A 25,670-nucleotide genomic window follows, 5' to 3' on the forward strand; every position below is an offset into this window, starting at 1 on the left:
CAAGTCAGACACCGAGACCTCTGCTGTTAGTTAAAGAGGTCAGCTCTGTTATGAGGGAAAATCCACTTCTGATCCTCAGGGCACTAATGGCAGATGCAGGAGACCAAGTAGAAAACTTACAGATTTCCAGGGCTAAAATACTGGCTAAGGAAATGTAGCATTTATTCATTTAAGTTGGGGGGGATGGAGAGGGAAACCCACTGGAAAGAGAAGGGCTTTGTGAAACCACCTGATCTGCTCAAACGGCAAGCGCCAGTGCTAAATGTTGCTTGAGCATAATGTTTCTAGCCTCAGGAATGCTCCAGTCAATACAACCAGATCTAATATTGGCCAAACCAGCTACGTTTAAACAGCTGAAGCAGCAAATCAACCTCCCAGGCCTTGCAGTGGTACACTAAAGTGAAAGGGGATACTGGCCATCTTCAGACTGTCGAAGTGGCAACACAAATTTTTAGGAGAGCTTTAAACTGTGACCAAGTTAACATTACCTTTATGACTGGAAATTGCATGGTATTAACTGATTTAACTGTTAATTAAATTATAGAAATGTTTAAATTAATCTCTTACTCAAGAACAACAATTCTGAAACCATGTATCTTCTCATTTTTCATAGAACAGGCCCATTAGCTTACCACATGGAAATTCATTTGTTGTTCTAGATCTTGAGATCACATCTCATGTATTTGGCAAATTCTCTTGAATGAGGAGAAAAAATTCTGTTAGATGCTCAGTTCAGGCTTCACAGGAGCTATGGAAAGCCACACCACTACACCATCTGTATAATCTATGCATGCGGACAGCCACTTGCAGAGGTGACTATGGGATGGAATACTATATATTCATGGTTGTAATATGGAAGTGAGCAATTTATTAGAAAAGTGAAATCTATCTAGCCAGAAGAATGGATTTACTTCATCACTATGCTTTTATCTTTTCCTGGTTTTTGTATTTCCACTTTTTATCTGCCTCCCCCGCTCCCAGTTCCAAAATGGTATTTCCATATGCCTGAATTAAGATTGCACTCTTTCTTTTTCCCTTCACACCACTATGTTTCAAAAGATTAAGGGGTTTATTATATTGCATTTTTGTGACCTAGAACTAATAACTACTGTGTTTCAATAGCAGTATTTTTAACAGCATTTTTTAAGGATTTAGGTAACATTCTAAAATAATTAGCATTTACGTAAATCAAGATTAAATTCTCATTTTGTATTTCGTTAAATGGACTATTGCTCAGGAAGACTCTATAAATTGAAAATTTATCAATACAATTTTTTTTCCAGTTAGGTGGCTATAAAAATTATAAATCACTTATTACTAACTACATATTAACACAGGAACAGCAGGAAAAGTGAGTTTGTGTTCTCAATAGCCACAGAACAGCCCACCTCTCATTCCCTCCACTGGGGATACAAGAAATTCCCTACTTTCGTAAGATACTTTGGCTGCTTAATAAGTTTGGAAATCAAGTGCAGATATTTGTACTCCACAAGGTGTCACTCTAAAACAGCTGGAAAAAATCCTGTCGCCGCTTCAAACTTAACCCAAAAGGTCAGAAATGAGTAGCATTTCAAATTTAACAGAAAGAACTACCAGACTCTCCACTCAAAGATACTACAATGCAACAGTAAAGGTAGTGGGTATTTTTTTCTTGTAAAGTGTATTTCAAAACCAGTCTATTTTTAACTTATTTGCCTAGCTGAAGTGTGCAAAATTGTCAGTAACTGTTTAAATCTGGGACTGCTTCCAGCAAGTATTTTATCAGGGCAGACTCCATTGTCCTTTAGTCAACTACTGGTGGCTTAGTGGAGAGGCAGACAACAGCTTCAGACCCAACAGCTTAGCTCTGCAAGATATTTAAGCTTATTATTAATTGAAATTCTCCAGTAGCTTCAAAACAAACTAGAAGAAATCAGACACAGACACAAAGCGCCACTGTCATTTCACAGGAAATGAGATTAACATTTCAAGAGAATGAAAACTGTCTATGAGAAAGGACACAATGTATGGAACAGATCTATTAGCATGAGGGAGATAGCACAGATGACAATATACACAAGACACATAAACTGGAGCAATTTTGAAATGTTAACGCTTTTCATCCTGTGCTCAATACAGCAGAGCTCCGATCCCTGCACACACCAACAGGATTCTTACACAAAAAATACAGAAGGGGGAAAAAAAAAAAAAGGAAGTCTAACACACAAACTACCATTAGCTGCCTGCTTCTGTTAGTGACTCTCTTAACAGTACAGCTTTGGAACACTTTGTTCACTCTATCCCATTTCTTTTCCTGTTTCTCTGTGGTCATATTTCATGCAGGCCCATTTCCAGGTACTCTTCAGAACAGCTAATTAGATCAGACCTCAAATGAGAGAAACAGAAGAACGTCCACTTTGAAGATCTCAAGAGACTTTGGTTGCCCACTTCTGTTAAGAACGCTGCAGTTCCAGGCCCATGTCCAGATCTTTGAAGTAACAGAGAACTTCACTGGTAAAGAGGCAGGTGTGTCAGGATTTAAGCATTTTCTTGTTCGCATGGCAGCTGACGAAGTTTTGAAAGCTTTTAGATCATGCAACCAGGATCTCTGAAATCTATTTGATCAAGCAAAACACCTCAGTATGCATTAAACTGAAAAATGTGTTTGCAGTTCTCTTACTTCTGTAAGAATTAATGAAAGCTAGAAACGTGATAAAAACCTTACTGAAATAAAAAAAAAAATCTTTAAGAGAACTGCTTCAGAAGCAGCAGACCCTATGGTCTAGATGTTTTGTTAAACAATTCTGCTGCAGTTTTTACCTGATACGAGCACAACCACATTTGAAAAAAAAAAAATCTTGGAAAATGAGACCATTAAGATCCTCCTTCAAGGCCACTTGGAAATTATATTTCTGAAACCACAAAAAAAAAAAATAATGACTGAGCTAGGTAAGCAGATTTCTGAATTGTGACATTTTTATAGTTATAATTTCATTCACAAGATGTATTAATCACACCTGATTCCACTGTTATGCCTATTAAAGGAGAGGAAAAACCTCAGCAGTTACGGTAACAAAGACACTTCCTTCATTGTTTTTTCCATTCAAGTCATACATAATACAATGAAGTTATTTTTTTCTTTAGTCTACACACAGCATTCAACTCTTACATTACCCTCTTCCTCTTTTAGACTTTGTGCATATACACAGCTGCTGCTTCATAACTATGTCTACCAAGCAAGTTGCAAGCAGAAAGTTCTATCTCAGAAGTGGGAAAACACAGAAACCTGAGAAAATGGACGAGAGAAGATTCATTAGAGACAGAATAATGAAGTGGGTTTTGCTACCTGCCATTGCCAGTCTGCATGAGATACTATCAAACTGCCCTAGAAATTAACTAACTCATTTTCTTCAGTTTTTAAATTAAGCAAATACTAGAACTAGCACAACTTTTCCTGGAATAATGCAATAATTTTTATCCTTCATTCAGCAGAACCTCAGGGTACATTAAAAAAAAACAAAACAAAAACCCACCACAATTCCCAACCGAATTAAACCCACTCCCCACAAACAATACTTTATACAGGAATGCTGCAACCAAAATGTGGCTACTTCTATCAGCAGAGTGTAACAGCTCAGCATAAAATACATTCTTGTCATGTATGCACCCACACACAAAACACAGAGCGGATAGAACAGGAAGAATACTGGGCAAAATGAATCAATCCAAACCAGAAGTTGAGCAGACCCCTTTGTTTTCTTTGAAGTGATACTTCATTCAGAGAAAGATCACACTGGATTTAGCTATTTCACTGATGTCTGTGAGACAACCATACGGATCAGCAATTGTTTGGTAAGAGTGGAAGGAAAACCCAAGAGAACTCAGTGACAGGCAACAGAGCTTGCACTCCTTTAGAAAAATCTAAAATTATTCTTGGAAACACAAAAATCCATGGGAACTAATAACCAACATCCCCCCCAACCTCCCCCCCTCCCCCCCCAAAAAATAAAAAAATCCCAAAGACCCAAAGAAGCCAAACCCAGACCTACTCACACAATATACTTATTTTCTCCCCAGGTCACAATGGCTGAGGCTGTTTTAGATAGTCAAGAGACAGCTCTGCCTGGATAGCCTAGAGATTTCTAACTCTGCTTCCCACTTCATTTAGGTGGGGAAGAAAATAGCTATGACTCAGAGCTGCACCTTAAGAGAAAGGTATTACATTCCTCATCATCTACAAATCTAGGAAGTTGAAGACATTTTTGAAGAGACCATTTCTCCTGAGCTACATGAAGTTCTATTTAAAAAAAAACAAGCCAAAAACAGCCATTCAGTCTTGCGTACACCTTCCAGTAAAGGCAGATCCTCTAGCAATCAGTCTCAAAGAAACCTGCTAACAGTTGTGTGGTTTCAGCAAGGGACAAGAGTTTTGTGACACAGGGACGCAGTCTTTTTACAGAAAGAAAATCAACACTTATTTCAGCCTTTTTCTTTTTTTCTGGTACTGCTGAATCAAAACTTGAGCAGTGCTCAAATTCTCTTATAATACACACACTCAGATTCATTTAATGCTTTTGTACTATGAATAATACCGTGTTGTAAAGGTCTTTCTCCTGTGCCACACCAAGCACTCTGCTTCACAGATCTGAACTGGAATCAGATTTCTGTGGAAATTATATTGGTATGCAAAGCTCAGAGCTATGTATTTATAGAGTAGTAGTTGCTTCCCAGCACCTTCAAATGATATGGTGACACAGCCATCGAGTAAGATAAATAAGACTGAACACCTCTTCAGTTGCTATTTGCACGTTCTTAGCAACCTCTTTTTCTGAGTAGAAACAGCATCAAATATTGTGGGGAAAGGCACTATAACCAGCTACAAGTTGTAGCTACACATGCTACAAGGCAGAAAGTGGGTCAAGAAGTTCTTTGGAAAGAGTACTGAACCCACTGACTTTTCCTTCAAATCTTCCTTTAATCTCAGGGAAGTCTCTCACAAAGTTTTCAATGGATATGTCTCAAACCAATCCATAACTGGATTTATTGTTTTAGGTGGCAATTTGATAGCAGATTCTTGGCATTTGTGTAGACCTGCCTTTGCTCATTTTCAGGTAAGTTACTTCCTTCACCACAAGATGCATCTTGGTTCTAATTTACCAACCATATAACCTAAATGTTATTCACCAACAATCTCACTCATTCTCACTTTAAAATACAGAACTGTGTATTTCTGGCAAAGTTATTGCTATACCAAACCAAATTACTGAGAACGAAAGAATAAATGTCATGAACTTTTCTTTTTTCCTAGTCTTACTGTAAATGAGCCAGGCTTTGTGCAGCTGACTTTTCTGAAGCAAGATACTTTTCCCTAGTGCAAATAAACAGATCAAATGGAGTTTTCCACAATGACCAAACACACACCAAAAGCATTTAGGTTTACTCCAATTATTAATAGTACACTATCCCACCCCCAGTAATTATTTAAATTTAATTTTAAAAAAATCAAATGTTTTAAGGGTATTAGCAAAGAAATTACTGAATGTACATAGATGTGGAACAGACAAGGATTCCTTCTATCCAATTTCTGACTACAGTTAGTACCAGATACTATTGGGAAGATAGAGAAGTTTTTACTGGAGAGACATCCACAATGTGCCCAAGTTTCTTTCCACATAGTTTCCAAATCCCTTGAGAGTCAGGAGCAATGTCTACCTCTTACAGACAAGAGATGCTAGTGGCAGAGCCACAACAAGCAATTTGCTGGACGCTTCTGTTGCAGTCCAGATGCTGCAACATTAACCTGCAGACTTTACTCATCCTGTCCAACTTTAAGAGAACCTTTTGACTTCTGCTGACTGTAGCAGTTAAGATGTATTTTCACGGTGAAACAGATGCTTCAAAGTTTACTTTACTTTTGTTTCAGTCCTGAAGAAGAGCCTGTGAGCCCATTTCTTTTTTGCATCAACTGATACGGCTGCAGGAAGTGAGAGATAAAACCTCTTCTTATAAATGGTCTCACTTAGGTACCTCAAAAGATTTGAGAAAGTTATCCTGTGTTATTTCAAGTAATTTGGGAAAGCTAAAAGAAAACCAGAATTAAAACAGACAAACAAAATACAATAAAAACAAAACAAAAAACCTGCAAACAAGAACAACAACAAAAAACCCCCCACCCCAATGGTGTCATAGTGAAAATTGGGTTAAATGTAATTCAGTTTAATTTAAGTGAAGAAGTCTCAATGACTTTAGTAATGGCATGGTCCCATCTCTCCCCCGCTCCACACACACACTCCTCCCAGTAAAGCTAATTAAGCAGGAACTAAGCCTTTCTTCCTAGCACATCAATAAGGCTGCTAGTTCCAGCAAAGCTCCTGGATACTCTGCTCTGAGACTGTACTGGCCAGCAAACAATTAGATCATTCCTGAATTAAAGAAATACCCAGATGCAATTTTGCATAAGCACTACTATTTTTTCAAAGCACAATGGAAAGTTAGCACATACTGCATTTACCAGAACTGTAGGCTGGTTTAAGCATGGGTTTATTTTAAAAATCTTCAGCTCTTGCTTATAGGCTATTCCAGAACCCTGTGAATCAGCAGATAGTGTTTATTGGAAAGCTTCGTTCTTTAAATCACCCTTACTTCCTCCCAGTGCTTTGCAGAGAGTGTGAAAAGAATGACAACATCAGCCTTTGCTGCCAACTGTCTACAACTGTCCAGAATCTAGAACATGAAGTTGCAGGATGGAAAATTTAATTTTGATATATAGACCTCTAATAAATCAAATATTCTACAGATAACAGAAAATTAAGAAAACAGCATCCATATAGCAGACAGCTTCTTTCAGGTATTTACAATATACTTGGCATCACGTCACAAGTTTAGGTATGCTTTTTTCCTATTTCCTCTTCCAGATACTCATGGGTTTTAAAGCATCTCAAATAAACAGGTGTTTAAAGGAAATCAGACACTACACAGGTTAAACAACATGGTTCTATTAAAAACTATCTTTAACCATGGCACTCAGTGACAGCAATACAATATTTTTTCCACAAAGCAACTAATATAAAAATATGCAATAAAATCATCTGTAGACTAGTATGCTAGTACATACATGTAATTATAACATTCTTTTATAAACTCTTTCCTGAGATACCTTGGGTTGTTTGAGTTTCTTGTATTACTGGATGCATTAGCTTTATGATTCATCTAAAACATTGTAAAATATTTTGTATGTGCAGGACACTCGGTAACATGTAAAAAGTAGTATGTAAATATATGGCAAAGAAACAGCTCTTAGAAATTATGCGCTTTTTTACTTTGTTAATTTTTTTTTGACATTTGGCTCCTTGGGAGGAGCATTAAAAACCTGAAATTAGAGCTATGCATTGACAAAAAGCAGGAAAGCATTTCAGGAATGTTAGGAGTTGGAATATAATAAAAATGACACACAGAGAAAGTCATAATTCATGTTGGCTGTGTATTGCCTTATAAAACAACTGAACACAGTTTAGTCAGTTCACAGTATAATAAATATTTTTACTAATCTGTTTTGGAAGAGCAAATGTCTTTTAGGGTTTCAAGCTCCTCTATAAATTTCTTGTTCTGAACTTCTAGCACTGCAACACGACTCTCCAGACATTTTATGTATTCTTTCTTCTGCCATCGACATTCTTTAGCAGCTTCCCTGCAAAAAGCAGAAGTAAAAAGTGCAAACAAAAAAAGCCATTTGCATGCCATTAGAAAGCTCAGCAGAGTATGGGGACTACAACAGAATTCCAAGTTTTGGAACAGCTCCCAAATCAGTCTGAAAACTCTAAGCAAAACTGGGTTCCACAAGAGCCTCAAGTGTCTCTTTCTCAAGTTCATATGGCAATCTGTAGAATTGCTTCCTCTCATACCTTGATTAAAGTTCATAATAAACAAGGTCCAAATAAAAGAGTTATTCTGCTTTATGACAATAAAGATCTTTGAGGGCCTTGAGTTCCTCAATGAGAGTCTTGTTTTGGTTTTCAAGCACAGCCACACGATTTTCAAGACATTTGACATATTCTTTCTTCTTCCTGCGACATTCTCTGGCAGCTTCCCTGGAACCAATACAAGGCAAATGACTACAGGAACAGCCACAATATGGCAAAGACTGGATAAATAAAATTACCTGCATTCCTGTGGTTCCACAACAACAAAAACAACCAACAACAACAACTGTTGGATTGCGCACACAGAACAGAAGATAACAGCCATAAGCAATAACATGGTTAGAATACAATTCAAAATAACTTGAAATTAATTCAGCATGAACAAATACAAAGATGGAATTAATATACAGAGGAACCAAGAAAAAGTGAGTAAATATAATGTGTTGACTTGTACTAAACATTAAAGCTGAAAGCAACATTTCTCCCTCCAGTCACATTCCATTTTGTGTGTTTTTTGCAAGTGTTATCTTTTGCAATCAAAATCTTAAAACCAAAGAACTTATTATCAGAAAATACAAGTGTAACCCTATTCACTTCAGATAAAAAGCTAGATACCAAGCTAACAACCTCCTGTATTTTCTTCCTTAACAGACTACAGTAAAATTTAAATCCAAACAAATATGATTTATTAGCATTTTAAAACTGTCCACCTGGACACATTTCAGCCACATGGATCTGGGGTTTTTTTGTTGCTGGCAAATGTCAGTCTGGGGCAATTCTCATAGCTCTGCTCAGAATTCTGTTATATTAAAGCTAAACAATTTAGGTAGTGTTTTCAGAAACATGTGACTAAATGAGCATCCGGTTCAAGAAGAAATTTTAAAAGTGCTGGTAGTCCACTCCTTTAACATCTTGAAACATGACAAATTGTTGTATTTTAAGAGTGTAACTTTCTAGCAAGTTATATGAGAGGTAGCAGTAGTTTTAAAACTGAAGAGGGGGAAACAAAGGGTGGCACAACAAGGCAGAAATCCTTGAGAGTTATATAAAATAAAGGACAGGCAACCAGCAAAGCAACACCATTAATTCAATCCTAAGGCAAGTGACTATTCAGTGTATTAGAGGTCTGCATAGCAGACTATTTATTTCATTAATCTAACTGCCACTGATAGGGGTGGGTACGCATTTAGAGAGAAAAAGAGAGTCCCCTAAGAATAGCAAGAAGAATGCACAGAGAAACACTGGCATTTACAGAATAGAGTCAAGTCCATGCCAAGTAATTAAAAAATATACAGCTACCTCACAGAATAGAGTCAAGTCCATGCCAAGTAATTAAAAAATATACAGCTACCTCACAGAATATGCTTCACAAAAACACAGGGACACTGTAAAATAACTTATCCCAGTAGCCAAGTATTTAGAAAAGTCTATAATTATCATTCCATCCTACAAAAAGTCCTCTTCACAGCATCCTTAAAGGACAGCTGCTAATGAGATATCTTCCTAACCAATTATTTGCTGGGATGTTTCAGAATTAACACACCCCTACTGATCATTTTACTGTCAGTTGGTGGGGGGAGGGGGGAATTCCACAAGTATACTTCCAGATCATCACAAAAAACATGACAATGGGAAAACATTAATACTGATTTCTGAATTACCGTAGTATTTTAGAACTAAAAAAAATCCACTCTAACTTTCCAGAATTAACAGCCAATAGTCAACGCTACGAGGATGCAGGATGACTGACAAATAATTTCTTGCCTTTCCTTCATCAATCCCAGGCAGAACTCATGACCTTTAAGAAGAAAACGTCATTAGAATCTTTTATTTGCAATGCTGACTATTAACTGTTATATAGTCTCACCTGTTTTTCAGAAGTCTCATCTCTCTCTTGCGTGTTGCCTCTTCTGCCAGTTGCTGAGGGCTATGCAAAGTCCCTGGTGAGGCTGCCATTACCACTCCCTGAGGTAAGGTAGTAGTGGGAGTTCGAATCTGGTAAGCTGGCATGTCTCCAGTGGCAGCTGTATAAAAGAATCATATTTCAAACTTCATGGCAAAAAAGAACTATGGAAACGTCTCCATGGAAATAACAGATTTCTATTGATGAGTTATCCAAGATCATAAAATATTTCACGGGCCTATAATGTCACAACTATATTTGTTATCTCACTAGACTTATTTCCACGCTATAAGTTACCTAAATTGCTCTAGCATGCAGCCCCACTAGCCAGCAGACTGAGTCTGTAACAGCTTCCACGTGGCTCTTCTCAGACAACATAGGGAAAGCTGTTTGAGAAACACTGTCAGAGCATCCACACTTATTTCCTGTTTGCACAATCCCACGAAATGATAGTCCTGCTGTTGCAGCCACTGAGGCTTACATGCTACTCCTGTCTAACAGAGGCTTCAGGAGTCAGCTTGCTTCAGTGAGCTTTCTCCTCCTTCCCTGTGTTTCCATCAGTACCACTCTTCCTGCCTCTCCTCCCTTTACAGCAGGAGTTTGGCAGCCCTTAGAAAACCAGTGAGAGCTACTGTTGCCAAAACAAAACAGAACAGAGAAGTGCTCATGGTGGACAGGAGTATGTCCCTTGAGCAAGAGCACCACAAATATGATGCTGCAGCATTAGCGGGCAAGAGGGGGTAATGGTTGCACAGGAAAGGGTGTAGCTACACAGTAAACTGGAGTGCACAAGTTCAGATACAGCTCCTGAGCCTACCAGTTTTGATGTCTCCCCAAGCTAAATGCACATATGAAATCTGACATGTTATTTGGAACCAATACCTTTCTGACCATTTCACCTCACTTGTGTGTTTCTGAGGTACTTTGTTCCTACATTACATACCCTAATTTTAAAACACTGTGAAAGTCCCAAGTACTTGTGTCTTGTCTGATATAGTCCGAAAAAAAAAAAAAAAAGATCCTTCTTCAAATTATAAGCAGATATTTACTTATTCCTTACCATAAACGTATTATCACAGAACAAAACCTCAGATTTTGTCATTAAAGCAACTGAATATAAAAGATGAAATTTCAGGGGCTGTTACACTTAATTTGTACTTTAGTTCTTTAAAGCAGTAATCAAATAATGGAAAACCTTAACTTGTGCTGTGGTTTAACCTCAGTTGGCAACTAAGCACCATACAGCTGCTTTCTCCCTCCCTCCTCTCCCTCCCCCAAGTGGGATGAGGGAGAGAACTGGAAAAGTAAGCACCACTCAGCCACAAAACCATCAGTGTGTTATCAACATTATTTTCATTCTAAATCCAAAACATAGCACTATACCAGCTACTAGCAAGAAAACTAATGCTATCTCAGCCAAAACCAGGACAACTTGGAAAATAAAATGTAGACAAAAACACTTGGAGGAGGCTGATGGGTAGAACAGTAGAGAAATCAGTCAACTGCAAGAGGAAAAATCCAAAACCTAAACTTGATTAAAAATTTACTATTATTCTTATTAATGCAGGTGCTTCACTAATTAAATACAAAAACCAGGATCAAGCTGTGTTTAGACTGCAATTGCACAGCCATGTCCTGAAATCATTATCAGCTTACACACTCTGTGCCTCCCCCCTCTCTCAGTCCTGAGGGTAAAAGTGTTTGTGGAATTACAAGATGAACTGGACCAGTGAACTGACCTGGGTTGGATAATCACCTGAGGATGAGGGAGGGAGAGAAAAATCAGACCAGGACAGCCCTGTGAGCGCTAACAGACAGCCACCATGAACACAGGGCTTGGTCTTCTTGTACATCTACAAGAAAATCACTTAATCCTTTCTTTAAGTTCTCATCTTTTAGCACTCCCAGTTATGTCAATGGCACAACGCTTCAGCTCACTATTGATAAAAATGGAATTTTAGAAACTCTTCAGGCTCACCTTTATGCTGGCCACATTACATACAATTTACAGGCTCTAAGGTAAGAACCACCTTTTCCCTATCTCTCATCATAGGTAAAAAAAGAGATGTTACCTTAGTTTGCATTAGCTACATCAAATTAGAAATTCAAGTGAATCACTCTGTAGATCAAGTTATGGGGAAAGACCCATAACCCAGGTTATCTCAGCCTAGCAAGACCAACTGCTTTGTTGTCTTTCTTTGATTTACACTCAGATGTTAGCTATCAGGATGTACTGCCACCGTTGTTAAGAGGACTCAGTGTCACAATGCACCTGTAACACGGCTTAACAAAAGTGAGTCCCTATCTCAGCTGGCATCAGCAAACACCACTGTAAGCAGTAACATGCAGCATGAATAGTTTGACCAGCTTCCAGTAGTGTCTATCACTGCCTAACAGTTGCCTCACTTATAAACCTACTGGCATGGTAACAGATAAATAACCATTTTGGTGGTATAGACCTTGTAAACCCAGATACCAGGGGGGTTTTTTTGGAAAAAAAAAAACAAAACCAGAAAACACAACATTGACAAAGCATCTTTTAGTTGTGCAACAATTTGTGCTTTATGATACATTGCTGAAAATCAATTATTTCAAAGTCTCCAAATTTTTTTGTGTAGTATCTCCAAAAGTTACAATGAAATACTGTTTCCCCTGAAAAAGACATTGGGAAAGATGAAACAGGCTTTAAACGAGGTGGGGGCGGGGGAGGCATAAAATACCCTTGAAAAAATCCACAGTTTAAGTCTAGTAATGTATGCACACATTACAGAGAAGGGCACCTTCCATTTCAGCATCTGAGACAAAAACACCACACATCTTGATCCACACTAACAAACTTCTGCAGCCATTTCTAATACAACTCCATGGAGGTTTAAAGTCATTCCTAACACATCAGACACAGGACTGAGACTGTTAACAAAGCCACAAACCTGGAGATGGTGTGTTTCCCTAACATTGCCCCAGGTAATATTTATTTCTTTATTTTTCTCCTTAAAACTGCAAGGGAGTAAAAAGTCACTGAAAAGCTGAAACTTTGAGTTGAAACGGACAAAAAGGAAATTATTAACAGGAAGACAAACAAACAAAAAAACCAACCAAAAAACCCAAACTACATTCAGAAGAGTACAACCAACCTTGTGAATTAGGTTCTGAAAAACGTTTTAAAAAAAATAAATGTTTAAAAAAATCAGCCACCTTATATTAGCAGTTTCTTGGAAAAAGTAACTTGCTGAACACTAGAGAGCATCTCTGCACTTGAGTTCTTTCAGTGACTATCCAGAATAAAAAAAAAAGCCTGATGCATGCTATGTATTAGCACATCTATCCTCCCCTTCTGTGAGTCATAATGATGGGACTAGACTATCAAAGGGCTTTTAACTTCACCACTGAGGTGGCTAAACAAAGCATGAATCATTATGCCTTTGAGCATAAAAAAAAAAAAAAAGAAAGAAAAAAGAAATCAAAACGGCAACTCAGAGAAGATGCTTATCGTTGGATTAATGAAATAACACGTACCAGCAATAAGCAACAGCACGTAAGTACCGGCTGCGAAGTGGTTAACATCACAGATCTGCCGGAGGCAATTGACTAAGCAGAAAGGAACTGACTAAATCGCAGCATGACTTGGAGCTGACGTCAATGTGTATCTTGTTTGGAGTTTAACTTTTCCAGTTCCCTACTGCAACATGATTCCAGGAAATCTAATGACGTCAGCCTTTTGAACTCAATTAGCTAAGGAACAGACCATTTTAAGAGTGGAGGCAAAAACAGGCAGGCGTTACAATACTTAAAATTATTGCTCTCAAATTTGTTTGCATTCAGTATTTTCTTTAATCCTGAGAGCATAGGGTTTACTTACACTACTGAAACAATGCACACCTTTCTCTTACTGCTATGCTTAAGCCTATTCTAGCTATCAAATCTGAAGTTTTTATTGCTAAACAAAAAAGCACTGTCATTTTCACAAACTAAAAAACAATCATAAACATAGTAACATATATGACTAGCTCCACAATAAAAAAAAAAAACTTAAAAAGCCAAGTGGTGGATTTTTTAGCAAAATCCTGCAGCAAACACTAAAGATTAGTTACCTAAATCAATCTGTGCAAGAATTAGTGCACTAACAGTAATTTTTTCCCCCAAATGAAACTTTAAATTGCCCTGAAATCCTACTCTGATTAGATAACCAGAACCTATTTGTACCAGTTTTGAAAGATTAAAGTCTTATAGCAACAGGTTCAAAAGAAAATGTTACAAATACTAAGACGTCCAAAAATATCATGCAAATGACTAACGATTTTTTTTTACCTGTTTCATCTCCTGTTACAGCCATGATCAGCTTCTGCACACACGACTCTCCTGCTCCTCTCCCCGAGCTCAGCGTGAACTGTTCCAAACTAACAAGCATGTGCAGGATTACAAGCAAGAGCACTGACATCACAGTGACCTCACTTGCTTACCACTGTTATTAATATGCTCTGTCACTGGAACAGCTCACTGAAACGGCAGGCTAAAGAACTTCTTTTCCAGTAAACCTTCTTTTTTTTTCCTCTTCCATATTTCTATAAGCCTAACTTTGTTCTTTTGCCCTGAATTATTCATAAAGCTACAGAAAGCACTCACCACAAAGCTGGCTGTGTAGCAAGACCAGAAAATCGACAGCACTGACTGACAGAAAGTAAAACTTGCCTATAGAATACAGGAAGTCATGACTGGATAGAAAATTGGGAAATTTTAAAAAGACGTGCAATTGTTTTGATTGGCATAGTTCCACGAAAAGGCAGAGAGCTCTGTCAGACAAACATGCAAGACAGGACAGCTTAATAAGCTATAAAATACAAGTAAATGGAAGGCTAAAGCTTCTTGCTTTGTGGGGGAACCCATAGCCCTCATTTAATTTTGGTAAAAAGCTTCAGAAAAGATTGAAGAAAGCTCCAGCAAAGTCAACCTAAAGTTTGAGATCTCAGATGCTGTAACAGGCAGAACAGTAACTCTGGGAAAGGGCTACCTCTCTCCTGTTCCCTCCTTTTTCAAAATAAATCCAACAGATCTGGTTGACTTAGTTGTAAAAAACAAAATCAAAAAATATCTCAGATCTAACAGAGTTACTCCTCATTTACACAAATATAAAGGAAAGTAGTTTCAGACCAGTCTAGGCACTGGTCTGCGCATAGGGTATAGCAAACTTCCAAGGCCTTTGTCTGTAATAAACAAATTCAGACTGGTAATTCACCAACTGTGACTACGCTAAGGACAGCAACAATGGAAACATCAATGCAAAAAAGGAGCGCCCTTCGATTACAGGACCACTTCAGGGTCACAAGGAACAGAAGATCAGAGCTGAAGCACACGAGAAATTCAAGCCACAGATCTCAAATATCATGGTTCATATCACTGAAATATACTTTGAAAGCACACATAGATCCCAAGAGAATGATTTTTTGATACAACTTTTCTACACTAATTTTCTGTAATAATTAAACACTTTCTTTTGCTTCACCTAACAAAAAACTCCTTAACTTGTATGAGGAAACTGTCAGGTCATCAGAACTGCCTCTTATTTTGCTATGAATGTAAATTTGTACCAAATGAAATATCACTCGGATCAAACCTTTGGCACTTTTATACTAATCCTTTTTGCCTATCACAGGACATCAGAAAATATCAAGCACAGAGTTTACATGATGCCATCCATTATTACATGAGATTCATCAACAAATACTTTAGAATAAATATAAATACATACGCTATCTAAAAGATTCTGAAACAGATCTTTTCTGTCCTAGGACTGATATTTGGGGGTGTTTGGGTTTTTTTCTTTCTTCTATGATTATTACAAATAAAATGTATACGCTGCCTACGCAAAATCATTATTCAAGTATACATAAGTGGAAAGATTACAGCAGGAAAGCAACATACTGCTTAGTAAACTGTGCTATCACGATATTAGGTGAACAGTCAACTACACAGTGTAGGTAAATGACAACGGTTCATCAACTATATTCCTGAGACCTCCTAGCATAGGCAAGAGGACGTGTAGTAAAGACATACTAGAGACTTGTATATTCAATAATCCCCTTGTCTCATTCCATCCTGAGTAACTCAGGTTTGTTGACAATATGCAAGTATTACCATACAGAGATCGGTATTACTGTAAACATCCTTAGGGGCTTTCACAGTCTTTTTATATACTCGGTTTTTATTAAAGACTTTTTTCTTCAGATTTTCCAGTATCAATAGTGTGTATAATATGTTGAAACCTTTGATATTCTCATCATCTGAGGTCATGGTCACTTACTACTATCTTTGTATTTCTCCCTGTATATGTTATTATGTAGCATTTTTCTTCTGTGTCAGCAGCTATGAAGCTATGACCACTAAAGCACTGGATTTTGTTTGGGCTAAAAGAACAGAAAATTCCAAGAAGCCAACTTTTCCAAGCACGGACAGAGAACAAATCAGTTTAGTTAAAAGTACCTAGACACTTCTAGAAATAGGATATAGCAGGCATTCAGTAACTGTCTCTGAATCCATTTTGAAAGTTTTCACCATAGCCAAGGCACTTAATGGGCTACACCATCAAGTAGTCAAGCCCATCACTGAGACTGAATACGGAGGTTAGATACAGCCACATCAGAGGACAACCCTGTAACAAGGAGTCTGGAAAGGAAGGCCAGTCAAATGAAATTCCCAAACTTTCTGTGCTTCTCCGCAGACTGGGAAGGTTTTAGGAAACAACTGGGGAGCTACTCTCTCTGCCCTGCCCTCTCCACTCCAGAAGCTCTGAAGAATCAAAGCAATACCCACAAAATAATACAGTCAACCTGCAGAGAGAGAAATCCTCTAATTTAAGGGATGTGTTCATACATGTGTAGAAAACACATTAGACACATATTCAGTAAACATGCGCTATCAAGAGTGGGAAATTTATTTGGGGGACAGCCAAATCAAAACTTTGCTAAGAATATATTAATAATATTTAGGGAAGCCATAGCAGTGTTCTCTGCATAATAAAAAGTAATATTTTGGCTAAGGGTCTTTCTTATCATAGTCTGAGAGCTTCCTTGAAATGCTTCTGAAAAGTCTTGGGAAGACAATGTATTTCAGCAAAAAATTAACCAGAGGCAATGGAAGAATTCAAATTTGGTATCATTATTTAGCATTGTCTCAGCAAGTTCAGTTATCTACAAGCTATTAACTGCATTTACATTCTGGGCTTCCTTTATAGGAAAGGGAAAGAAAGAGTCACTTAAAGACAGAATTTATTTCAAACATCCATATTAGGGCAAAAAAAAGCACCTCAACCTGGACTTCACCAACCATCTCAGAAATCTCTACGTTTAGCCCATGACCCTCATTCTCTCCATGAATACATATTTAAAGTCTTCCTAGCTCTTCTCAGAGTTTATTTCAGACAGAAGTTTTGGCTTAAGAAAGCATTCATACAGCCCTCCCACCCTACTTACCTGTATGGACTGGAAAAAAAAAAAAATTCCCTGTACCCGCCATGGCAGCCACTAATTTAGTGTCTCCATACAGAAATCTCTTCCCCCATTTTGAAATATTTTCCTCAGCACAACCCAAATCCCAACCCTACTTCCCCTGTTATTGGTAAGAATCTAAGATACTTTTGGTTCACAATCTTCCTCAGCATTTCCAAAAGGCTGGGAACAGTGGAAGGAAAAAAAAAAAAACCATGCATAAACTACAGTAAGTTTCAAGAACTCATTATTCATAGCTCAGTTCACATGTGTGCCTTTTATAGGACCTACAAAGTGAGAAAACTGTGAGAAAACTAGCTTCAGTAAAGGATCTCCTTTCCAATAGCTACGAGAGTCCCAAGTTGCAAGGAAATTCTGCCCTAAACATATCCAAAGAACTTCAGAACTTGTGTTTTATTAAGATTGATCAACTGCTGAAAAAAACAGAGTAGTGTTTTAAATGAATGAGCCTTAGCATCTCATTTCAATGTGTAACAGCACCTTTACTGCAATTAAACTTATTTCTCAAAGTCTGGACAAAGAATTCAAAGCAGAAAGTGATTTTATACTGTTATTTCCTCCTTGTAACTTTTTCATCAAAAGTAGCAGCTGCTTTACTTAGCAGAGAAACTGAGTCTCTTCCTTAGACTTCCATTTTGTTATGCATAAATATCTTATTTAAGAGTGCAACAATGCCAACACAAAATAAAAAGTCTTTTAAGAAAAACTGTTTTATATGAAAAAACTAAAATGCAGTAAACTAATAAAAAATACCTTGAACAACAACTTGGCTTCCAGGAACAAAAACCTGTTGTGTGCCATCAGGTGATTGTCTTGCATATTGCACAATGGTAGCACCTGGCTGAGAAGCTCCTGAATTTGTCATTGTTAATGTCTGTAGTCCACGGACACCATCAGAGGCTGGATTAGAAATCTGGATTGCACCACCTTGAGATACAGTAACTAAACATAAACATAAAAGCAAAAGTTAGGCAATAGAAAGAGAACCAACACATGTTGAAAAGCACATTTCCCTTTTTAAAATAAATGGTCTCCTTGTCCTCTCCTTGTTTAAAGATAAATTGTACAATAAGAGGTACATACTGTTAAAACTGATTTCCACACATATAAAGCCTCTTATGTAGTGTATGCCATATGTATACCAGATAAAAAGCATTGTTCCACACATTTTATCTCTATGCTAGCTCTCCTAAAAGAGTTTTAATACAAGAAACAGTAGCTCCTAGCCATACAGAATCGTTGAAGTTTTAAACACCAATGCAAAAAGGTTATTAAAAAGCCAAAAACTATGTTTATCAACTCCCACAAATCAAAACCCAGGACATCTAGATAAAGGAAAAGCAAGTTGTCTAACACTCACAATCCTTTCTTCAGTGTGACAGTCTAGTCCTACAATGTTCTTCCAAGTTGTACAAAGCTTTAAAGAGTTCAATACTTAAGTACAAAGAGAAAAATAACAGTTTCCCCCACGTAATCAGTAATATGAAAAATACAAATATATTTTCCCAATTAAAAAAAAAAAATCATTTTGTGTTGCTCATGATAACTAAGTATGTAGACAAAAATAAAATTCCTTAGAGAGGTTATTATTTTTATATTCCTTTTGAAATGACCATTGTTAAGAGCAGAAATATCATAGAAAGATCTGAGTTGGAAGGGACCTTAAAGATCATCTAGTTCCAACCCCTCTGCCATACAGAGGGACACCAGGTTGCTCAAAGTCCCATCCAACCTGACCTTGAACACATCCCACAAGGGGTCATCCACAATTTCTCTGGGCAACCTGTTCCAGTGCCTCACTGCCCCCACAGGAAAGAATTTCTTTCTAACATCTAATCTAAATCTCCCCTCCTTCAGTTTAAAACTGTTGCCCCTCATCCTATCACTACACTCCCTGGTAAAGAGAGCCTCCCATCTTTCCTGTACACCCTCTTGAAGTACTTGAAGGCTGCTCTAAATCTCCCCTGAGCCTTTTCTTCTCCAGGTTGAACCACTCCAACTCAGCCTTTCCTCACAGGAGAGGTGTTCCAGTCCTCAGATCATGCTTGCAGCCTTTCTCTGGACCTGCTCCAGCAGGTCCATGTCTTCTTACACTGGGGGCTCCAGAGCTGCACACAGTGCCCCACGTGGGATCTCACGAGAGTGGACTAGAGGGGCAGAATCCCCTCCCTCGACCTGCTGGTCACACTCCTTTTGATGCAGCCCAGCATGCGATTGGCTTCCTGGGCTGTGAGCACATTGCCAGCTCCTATTCAGTTTTTCATCCACCAACACCCCCAAGTCTTCTGCAGGACTGCTCTTAATCCACGCATCACCCAGCCTGTATTTGTGCTTGGGATTGCCCCAACCCATGTGCAGGACCTGGCACTTGGCCTTGTTGAACTTCATGAGGTTCACACAGGCCCACCTGTCTAGCCTTTTTTTCCCCTCTGGATGGCATCCCTTCTCTAGAGCATCAAGACCACCACTCCAGCTTGGTGTCATCCACTAACATTCTAAGGTTACCCTCAATCCTACTCTCCATGTCCCTGACAAAGATGTTAAATAATACTGGTCCCAAAACAAACACTCACGGGACACTGCTGGTTACTGGTCTCCACCCAGACAATTAGTCCTTGACAGCACGTCTTTGGGCATGACCATCCAGCCAATTCCTTATCCACCAAGTGGTCCACCCATCAAATCCATGTCTCTTACGTTAATTAAAATACTTCTGGAACTTCTAGATGAGAACCCAGTTCCCAAGATGTAATACATTTCTCTCTCCCCCAAATGATATTTAAACTACAGTCATTGCATTTAAAGTGGTACAAAAGTCACATATAAGTGCAAAATCAGGATTGCCAAATCCTCTGATTTCACTGTCAGATTCACAATATTTGATGACATTCTTGAATGTTCGGCTCTGGTTATCTGAATACATGATTTGTTAGACACCTGTGTGAGTTTTGGAGATAGTTGATTTCAAATATTCTGTCTTGCCAACAACAGGTTATCTTAAAAGTGCAACATCAGATAATGACATTTCAAAGAGCACTGAGATACTAATGGCTAATTAGTAAACTGTTACTAGTAAATTAGACAAGCGCAACGGTCTGCTAGAAGCTCAGCTAATTTTTCAGAGTGTAGTAGAGTTATCTCCCAAAATTGCCAAATCCCAGCAGAGAAATTAGCTTCTTTTTGTGGAAAACAGAGAATTCTTCTCATGCTGAATGAAGCATAGAGCCCTATTTGCAATACTGGAATAGGATTCAGCATAGACTGACATCCAGTCCTCCCCTCAGAATGGGGAACTCACTGAATGCTCCATAAGAACTAAAGTGAGGCAGCAGCAGGGGAGGGGTGGCAGTGAAGAGAGCAAGAATTTTTGGTCTGGCCTCCAAGGCAGAAAGTGATCCATTTTGGGGCAGGGAGGAAGACAGAGAAGCAAGAAAAATAAATGACTGTCTCCTCTATTCTTCATGAGTTTCAGGACAAAAGCAGATTCCCAGCAACAGAGAAACTTCCCAGCGGGATTTGTCACCTCTATCTCCCAAAGAAGCCATACACAGCTGAATTCTATCTGTCACAGACTTAGCACCAAAAATGGTATGCCTACACCATCACAGTCCTGTACCTCATGAAAAAACAATCAGTTTGGGTTCCCAAGCAGTAAAAAATTCAGCACAGAATCATAAAAAGTTCTTAGCTCCACAGTGAGCCTGGGTAAACAATTATGTCACTGCTGTCCTACAATTATTTATTCAGATCACAATCCAGTACTTTCTAAACAAGTGAATTAACTCCAGTAACTGTCTCCCTTGCACGACTGATTCCTGCCATATTACCAGAACAACATACTGCCACCACCCCATTCACTGTCCTGATTGCAGCCACTGCACAGATTTTTGTTGTGTTGGAGTTCTACTGGAAATTTGGCCTTCTATGAGGAGTATAGGACTTTCCTACACAGTCTCTGGAGTTGCGCATCATGCAGGTGGATAGATGTCAGCAGTATCTTCTAGCTAGGACTGAAGGTGACACTAATACCACTCTCTGAGTATGACCAACAGCTCTAACCCAGAAAAATCAGATCTCTCCCTCCCTTCCTTCTGGAAAAAGCAATTAATTCTCCAATTGTTAAAAACCTGTCCTAAGACAACAAGCAACCCGAATAGACGGCAAATAGACAGCATTTCCCCTGGATCATTTAGACAGAACATTGTATGTACAAGTAGGCAAGGGGGAGCAGGGGAGTGCATGGTTGGTTTACACACTCCAGAGGAACAAACACACACCAGGTGTGGTGACCACCACAGGTGAAGCCAACCAATTTTTTTTTCCAGTATTCAATAACCAATATAACACAACTACAGCCAAGAGAGTATGTTTGTAGTCAGATCAGACTACAAGGCAAGACACAGCCTTATGCAAAACTTCCCATTCCCCTTACAGAAAGATAACACAAATGTTGATGGAGGTAACTGGGAAGACATTTTATCTAGCTGGTCATGTCTGTCAGTCTGTCTGCTTCCATAAGCCAAAGTCACAAAGCTATGAGGGAAAAACTATTTGGAAACTATGGCAACATACTGTTTTGGCTGGTAAAAAGTAAGCAAAAAACAGCCATCACTGCTGCTAATAGAAAAAAGATTTGTTTTTCAGAAAAAAATGTACTTATCTAGTTCTTCTAAAAACAGTCATCCCAGACATCCAGACACCAACATACAGTCAAAATTACCTTTTCAACAAAACTGCCTTTTCCATGCAGTAATAGAGAGAACAGTTGAGAAAATACGGACTCAGCAAACACAGTAACATACGATAGCTGTTTTAAATGAGGACACAGTACAGATGGCTGTAGTGACAGTACAGGACCAGGTCTTCATTGCCATGGACACTGTATGAGCTTAACGCATAAACTACTGGATGCTGCACGAGGTGACCCATGCAACCGTTGCTGGTCAAGAAGAGAGGAGTACTCAGATACAAAAATGATAAGCAGAAGAGCTATTGACAGGGGATATAAAGATAAAATAGATATATGTAGTGACCTGCATCACATTCAGACTGAAATCAGCACAGGAGATGCTGCATTCCCACACAGTGTTCCCGGTTTTAGCTAACAGCAGCTCTTGAGGATCACAGGCAGCCAGCCAACAGGATGGCTGCTCAGAAATGCTGCAGATCTGTGCCTTATACATGTAAAGACTAGAAGCCACAGTCAAGCTGTCTTTGGTAAATTCCAAATTAAGACCCCTCTACTACAAGGAGATGACCATCATTGCCATCACTTGGTACCAATTTTTCCTAACCATAATTAGAACGCAGAGACTTTACTGAAACAAAAGATGTGTGATATTTTAACTTACCATGTTGAACTTAAACATAAAAAATTCAAATTAATGAACTAATAAATTGGGTAAGAACAACCATTTTCAGGAAGACAAAACTCTTCAAATAAAGTTTTTGAGACAGAATCAGGAGAGTCCATGAAGGCTGACATGACATCCTGAAGCAACACCTCCTTATGGCTGAGAACCTATTTAACAAATTACTTTAAACATACAGCACATTTTTTAGGCAACAACTGTAACTTATTCAAAGAAGAAACAGCATAAACCGGAAATCTTCTATGCTTGGCTCATTCAACGGCCAAGTTTAAACTAAGACAAATGAGATTTATTTATACTTCAGTGAACTCTGTTAACTCAAGCACACTGTTGGTGATGCTCTCTGCTACTTGACTTTTCAGAAGTAAATGTTTGATTGAACAAGAAAGCAAAACCTGTGAATTTCATTATCCATTTCTAGTGACTTCCCTGTGACTACGATTTACAGCTATGTTCAAATGAAAACACCCTCAATTGAGAATCAACTCCTGCAAGACATTGCTAGTAAAAGTATGACTCTGGTTTCCTAGAGGAATCTACAATTAAGAAACCTAAATGCCTAATTTCTTTGAAATCCTAAAGGTTTGAAGGCTCACTAGAACATAGCACAGACACTACAGCACTTTGTAAGCCTTGAAACTGCAAATACTTTTTTTTTTTTTTAACATAAGCAAAACCAAAAAAGTATTTGAAAAATTGAAGAAAATAATCTAATTTGGTCAAGAATACCTGCCAGATGTTGTACTGGGTAACTGTAATTTAGCATGACCACAAGTCCACAGAAGAGAGTACTTCAGATGCGGGACATCATGAAATAGACCTGTATTTATGTCTATATCTTAGAGAAAGGATAAGAAAAGCAGCTTAGGAGCCCAAGCAACATTACTTGCTATGCTGAAGGAGTAAATAATATTATAGGTAAATTCTCAGAGTTTATAATCACATTTCTTCTGCCATTTTCCTATATCGAAGGAAAAATACCTGCATTCCAGCGTGCCTACATGAGAAGACACGAAAAAAATAACTAGGAGTGAAGCTTTTACGTGAAAAAGCTTTTAACTGAAAAAGCTTTTAACTGAAAAAAAGAGTTATTAGAAAGTTATCCCTTAGCTAGTACATGATTAAGCCCAAAGAAGCTATGGGGAGCAAGTTATGCAATATTTTTAACAGAAATGCAGGAATTAAAAACACAACAAATCTATAGAACAGAACTGTGAATCTATCTTTTAACCTGCATTTGGATGAAGTATCAAATGTTGGAGACCACAGCTTAGGTTAATTCTGCAGTTAAAGTGTTCATGTTTGACCACTGGGGAGGAAGAGACAATAGTTCTTTTAAGAAAGAAAATTCGAAGTTAAGTAATTTCATACTCCAGCTTTAAAAAAGTCTAACTCACTAATTGTCATTTCATGTAATGATTAGCACTAATACATAGCAAATCACAGTAATTTGAAACTGCAGTGATATATAACACGGAATGTTTTCAAAGAAGTGTCAACATTTTTCATTTCAGCTGAGCCTCACTGCCACATCTTTTATGCATAGGAGTTCTAAACAGATTAAATCTAGCAACCAACAAACACTATAAGAAATGGACTGAAAGTCTATAATACCAATGTTAGGAAACAATAAACATAAACACTGAAAATATTTAGAAATACAGAAAGTCTCTTTCTCCTTCAACAAAATCTCTACTTCATTATGGAACTCTTAGAAATGAAGCTGTTCCTATATATGTTCTGCAACATCACATAGTATCTTTGCAAACATACCGTATTGCCCTGTGTTAATATGATACAGGCTGGAAGGTAAGGCCATTGTAGAGATTCCAGAAGGTGCTCCTTCATCTTCTGACTTTTCTTCTTCTTCAATCCTTGGTACTGCAGGTGCATCTGATGAGAGTTCATTCAAAATTTTGCTAAAAAAGAATGTAAACAATTTTATATATTTGAAATTCCATATCCATAAGAAAACTAAGCCACTGGCTTTTATCAGACAGTTTTGCTGTAATATATAAGCTGCCTTTAAAAAGAAGCAAAACCAAAATAAATAGTCCTTACCGGTATGAAGGCCTTCTTGAAAGTATTTCCCTACGTTTTTGAGGATCGATTATCCTTTCTGATTCAGCAGATTCATCTGTAACCAATGCTACCTGCAATAGCAAAGTTTCTGAAATTCATAACTTCATAAAAGAAGAAGATAGCAACAGAGTAAAATATTATTTTTAAAATTTTGTTCCAGGTTTGCACACAGTAAGTTTGTGAATTTATTTATCACTAATCATGCAAATTTGGACTTCTTTTTCCAAAGCAAATCACAAATTATGACATTAGGAACACAACCAGATGACATCATCTACTTGAAAAAAGAAAAAAAAATCATAATAATCCAGGTTACTTCTTTGAGAATGAAACCTAGAAAAAGTACTGAAGACAGAATATTTCTTTAAATATAAAAAACCCCTATAATTTAATTAGCTTTTAAAGTTAAATTAAAAATTCAAAATACAGAATACTGCACTAACACACCTTAAATCACAGTATACAATATGAAAACCTCTTCACAACCACACAAAAGCTAATCAGAAAATAAGTTTCTTCCATTTTACTTTTAGTACATTTAGTATACTCATCAATGCATATTCATAAGTACAAATACACTGCTTAGCAATACTGTGCAAGATCTAGAACCCCCTGACAAGTCCACAACGTCTTATTTTCTTAGACTTTTATTAGCAGTACTTTCCAAGTTCTTTTGTCTTAAAATTACCCAAGACAACATTTATGTCTGGAGCTGAACCACGGAACTGATTACACAGAACTGACAGTGATTATTGAATAAGGAAAACACACTAATTTCTTGATTCATTTAACTACTCAGAACTATCAGTGTGTAACATTTCCAAACTGAAACAATGCAGTACAGTCAGTGTGGAAAACTACCTTTACACAGAAAGCCAAACCAGGCTGCAGTTTCAAGCTAAGCACTGTGTTA

The 25,670-nt window shown here is 37.8% G+C and overlaps 1 protein-coding gene across 3 annotated transcripts; it reads right to left on the bottom strand.

The window, feature by feature from the left end:
* Positions 1–6,961: 6,961 nt before the first annotated feature.
* On the bottom strand, positions 6,962–24,830 carry CREM (cAMP responsive element modulator). Of its 3 annotated transcripts, XM_010144399.1 has the most exons (5): positions 24,737–24,830; positions 24,449–24,594; positions 18,057–18,245; positions 9,766–9,922; positions 6,962–8,066 (listed from the first exon to the last, which is right to left on the bottom strand). In XM_010144399.1, exons 2-5 carry the CDS (start codon positions 24,492–24,494, stop codon positions 7,922–7,924), a joined length of 537 nt encoding a protein of 178 aa, XP_010142701.1. In that variant the 5' UTR covers positions 24,495–24,594; positions 24,737–24,830; the 3' UTR covers positions 6,962–7,921. The 3 variants fall into 3 exon arrangements, with proteins under 3 accessions (XP_010142701.1, XP_010142702.1, XP_010142703.1); XM_010144400.1 differs by lacking the exons at positions 18,057–18,245; positions 24,449–24,594; positions 24,737–24,830 and adding an exon at positions 14,110–14,199; XM_010144401.1 differs by lacking the exons at positions 18,057–18,245; positions 24,449–24,594; positions 24,737–24,830 and adding an exon at positions 14,110–14,176 and having other exon boundaries at positions 6,962–7,666.
* Positions 24,831–25,670: the final 840 nt, after the last annotated feature.

This window comes from Buceros rhinoceros, unplaced genomic scaffold (assembly GCF_000710305.1).
Source record: "Buceros rhinoceros silvestris isolate BGI_N320 unplaced genomic scaffold, ASM71030v1 scaffold1861, whole genome shotgun sequence".
Lineage (NCBI taxonomy): Eukaryota > Metazoa > Chordata > Aves > Bucerotiformes > Bucerotidae > Buceros > Buceros rhinoceros.

Excerpts from the sequence above, each read along its gene's own strand:
- CREM (XM_010144399.1), bottom strand. The coding sequence starts at position 24,494 with ATGGCCTTACCTTCCAGCCTGTATCATATTAACACAGGGCAATACG. Across the intron at positions 18,246-24,448 it reads TATTAACACAGGGCAATACG|TTACTGTATCTCAAGGTGGT; the intron begins GTATGTTTGCAA and ends GTTTATGTTTAG. Across the intron at positions 9,923-18,056 it reads AAGCCAAGTTGTTGTTCAAG|CTGCCACTGGAGACATGCCA; the intron begins GTATTTTTTATT and ends TCTTTTATACAG.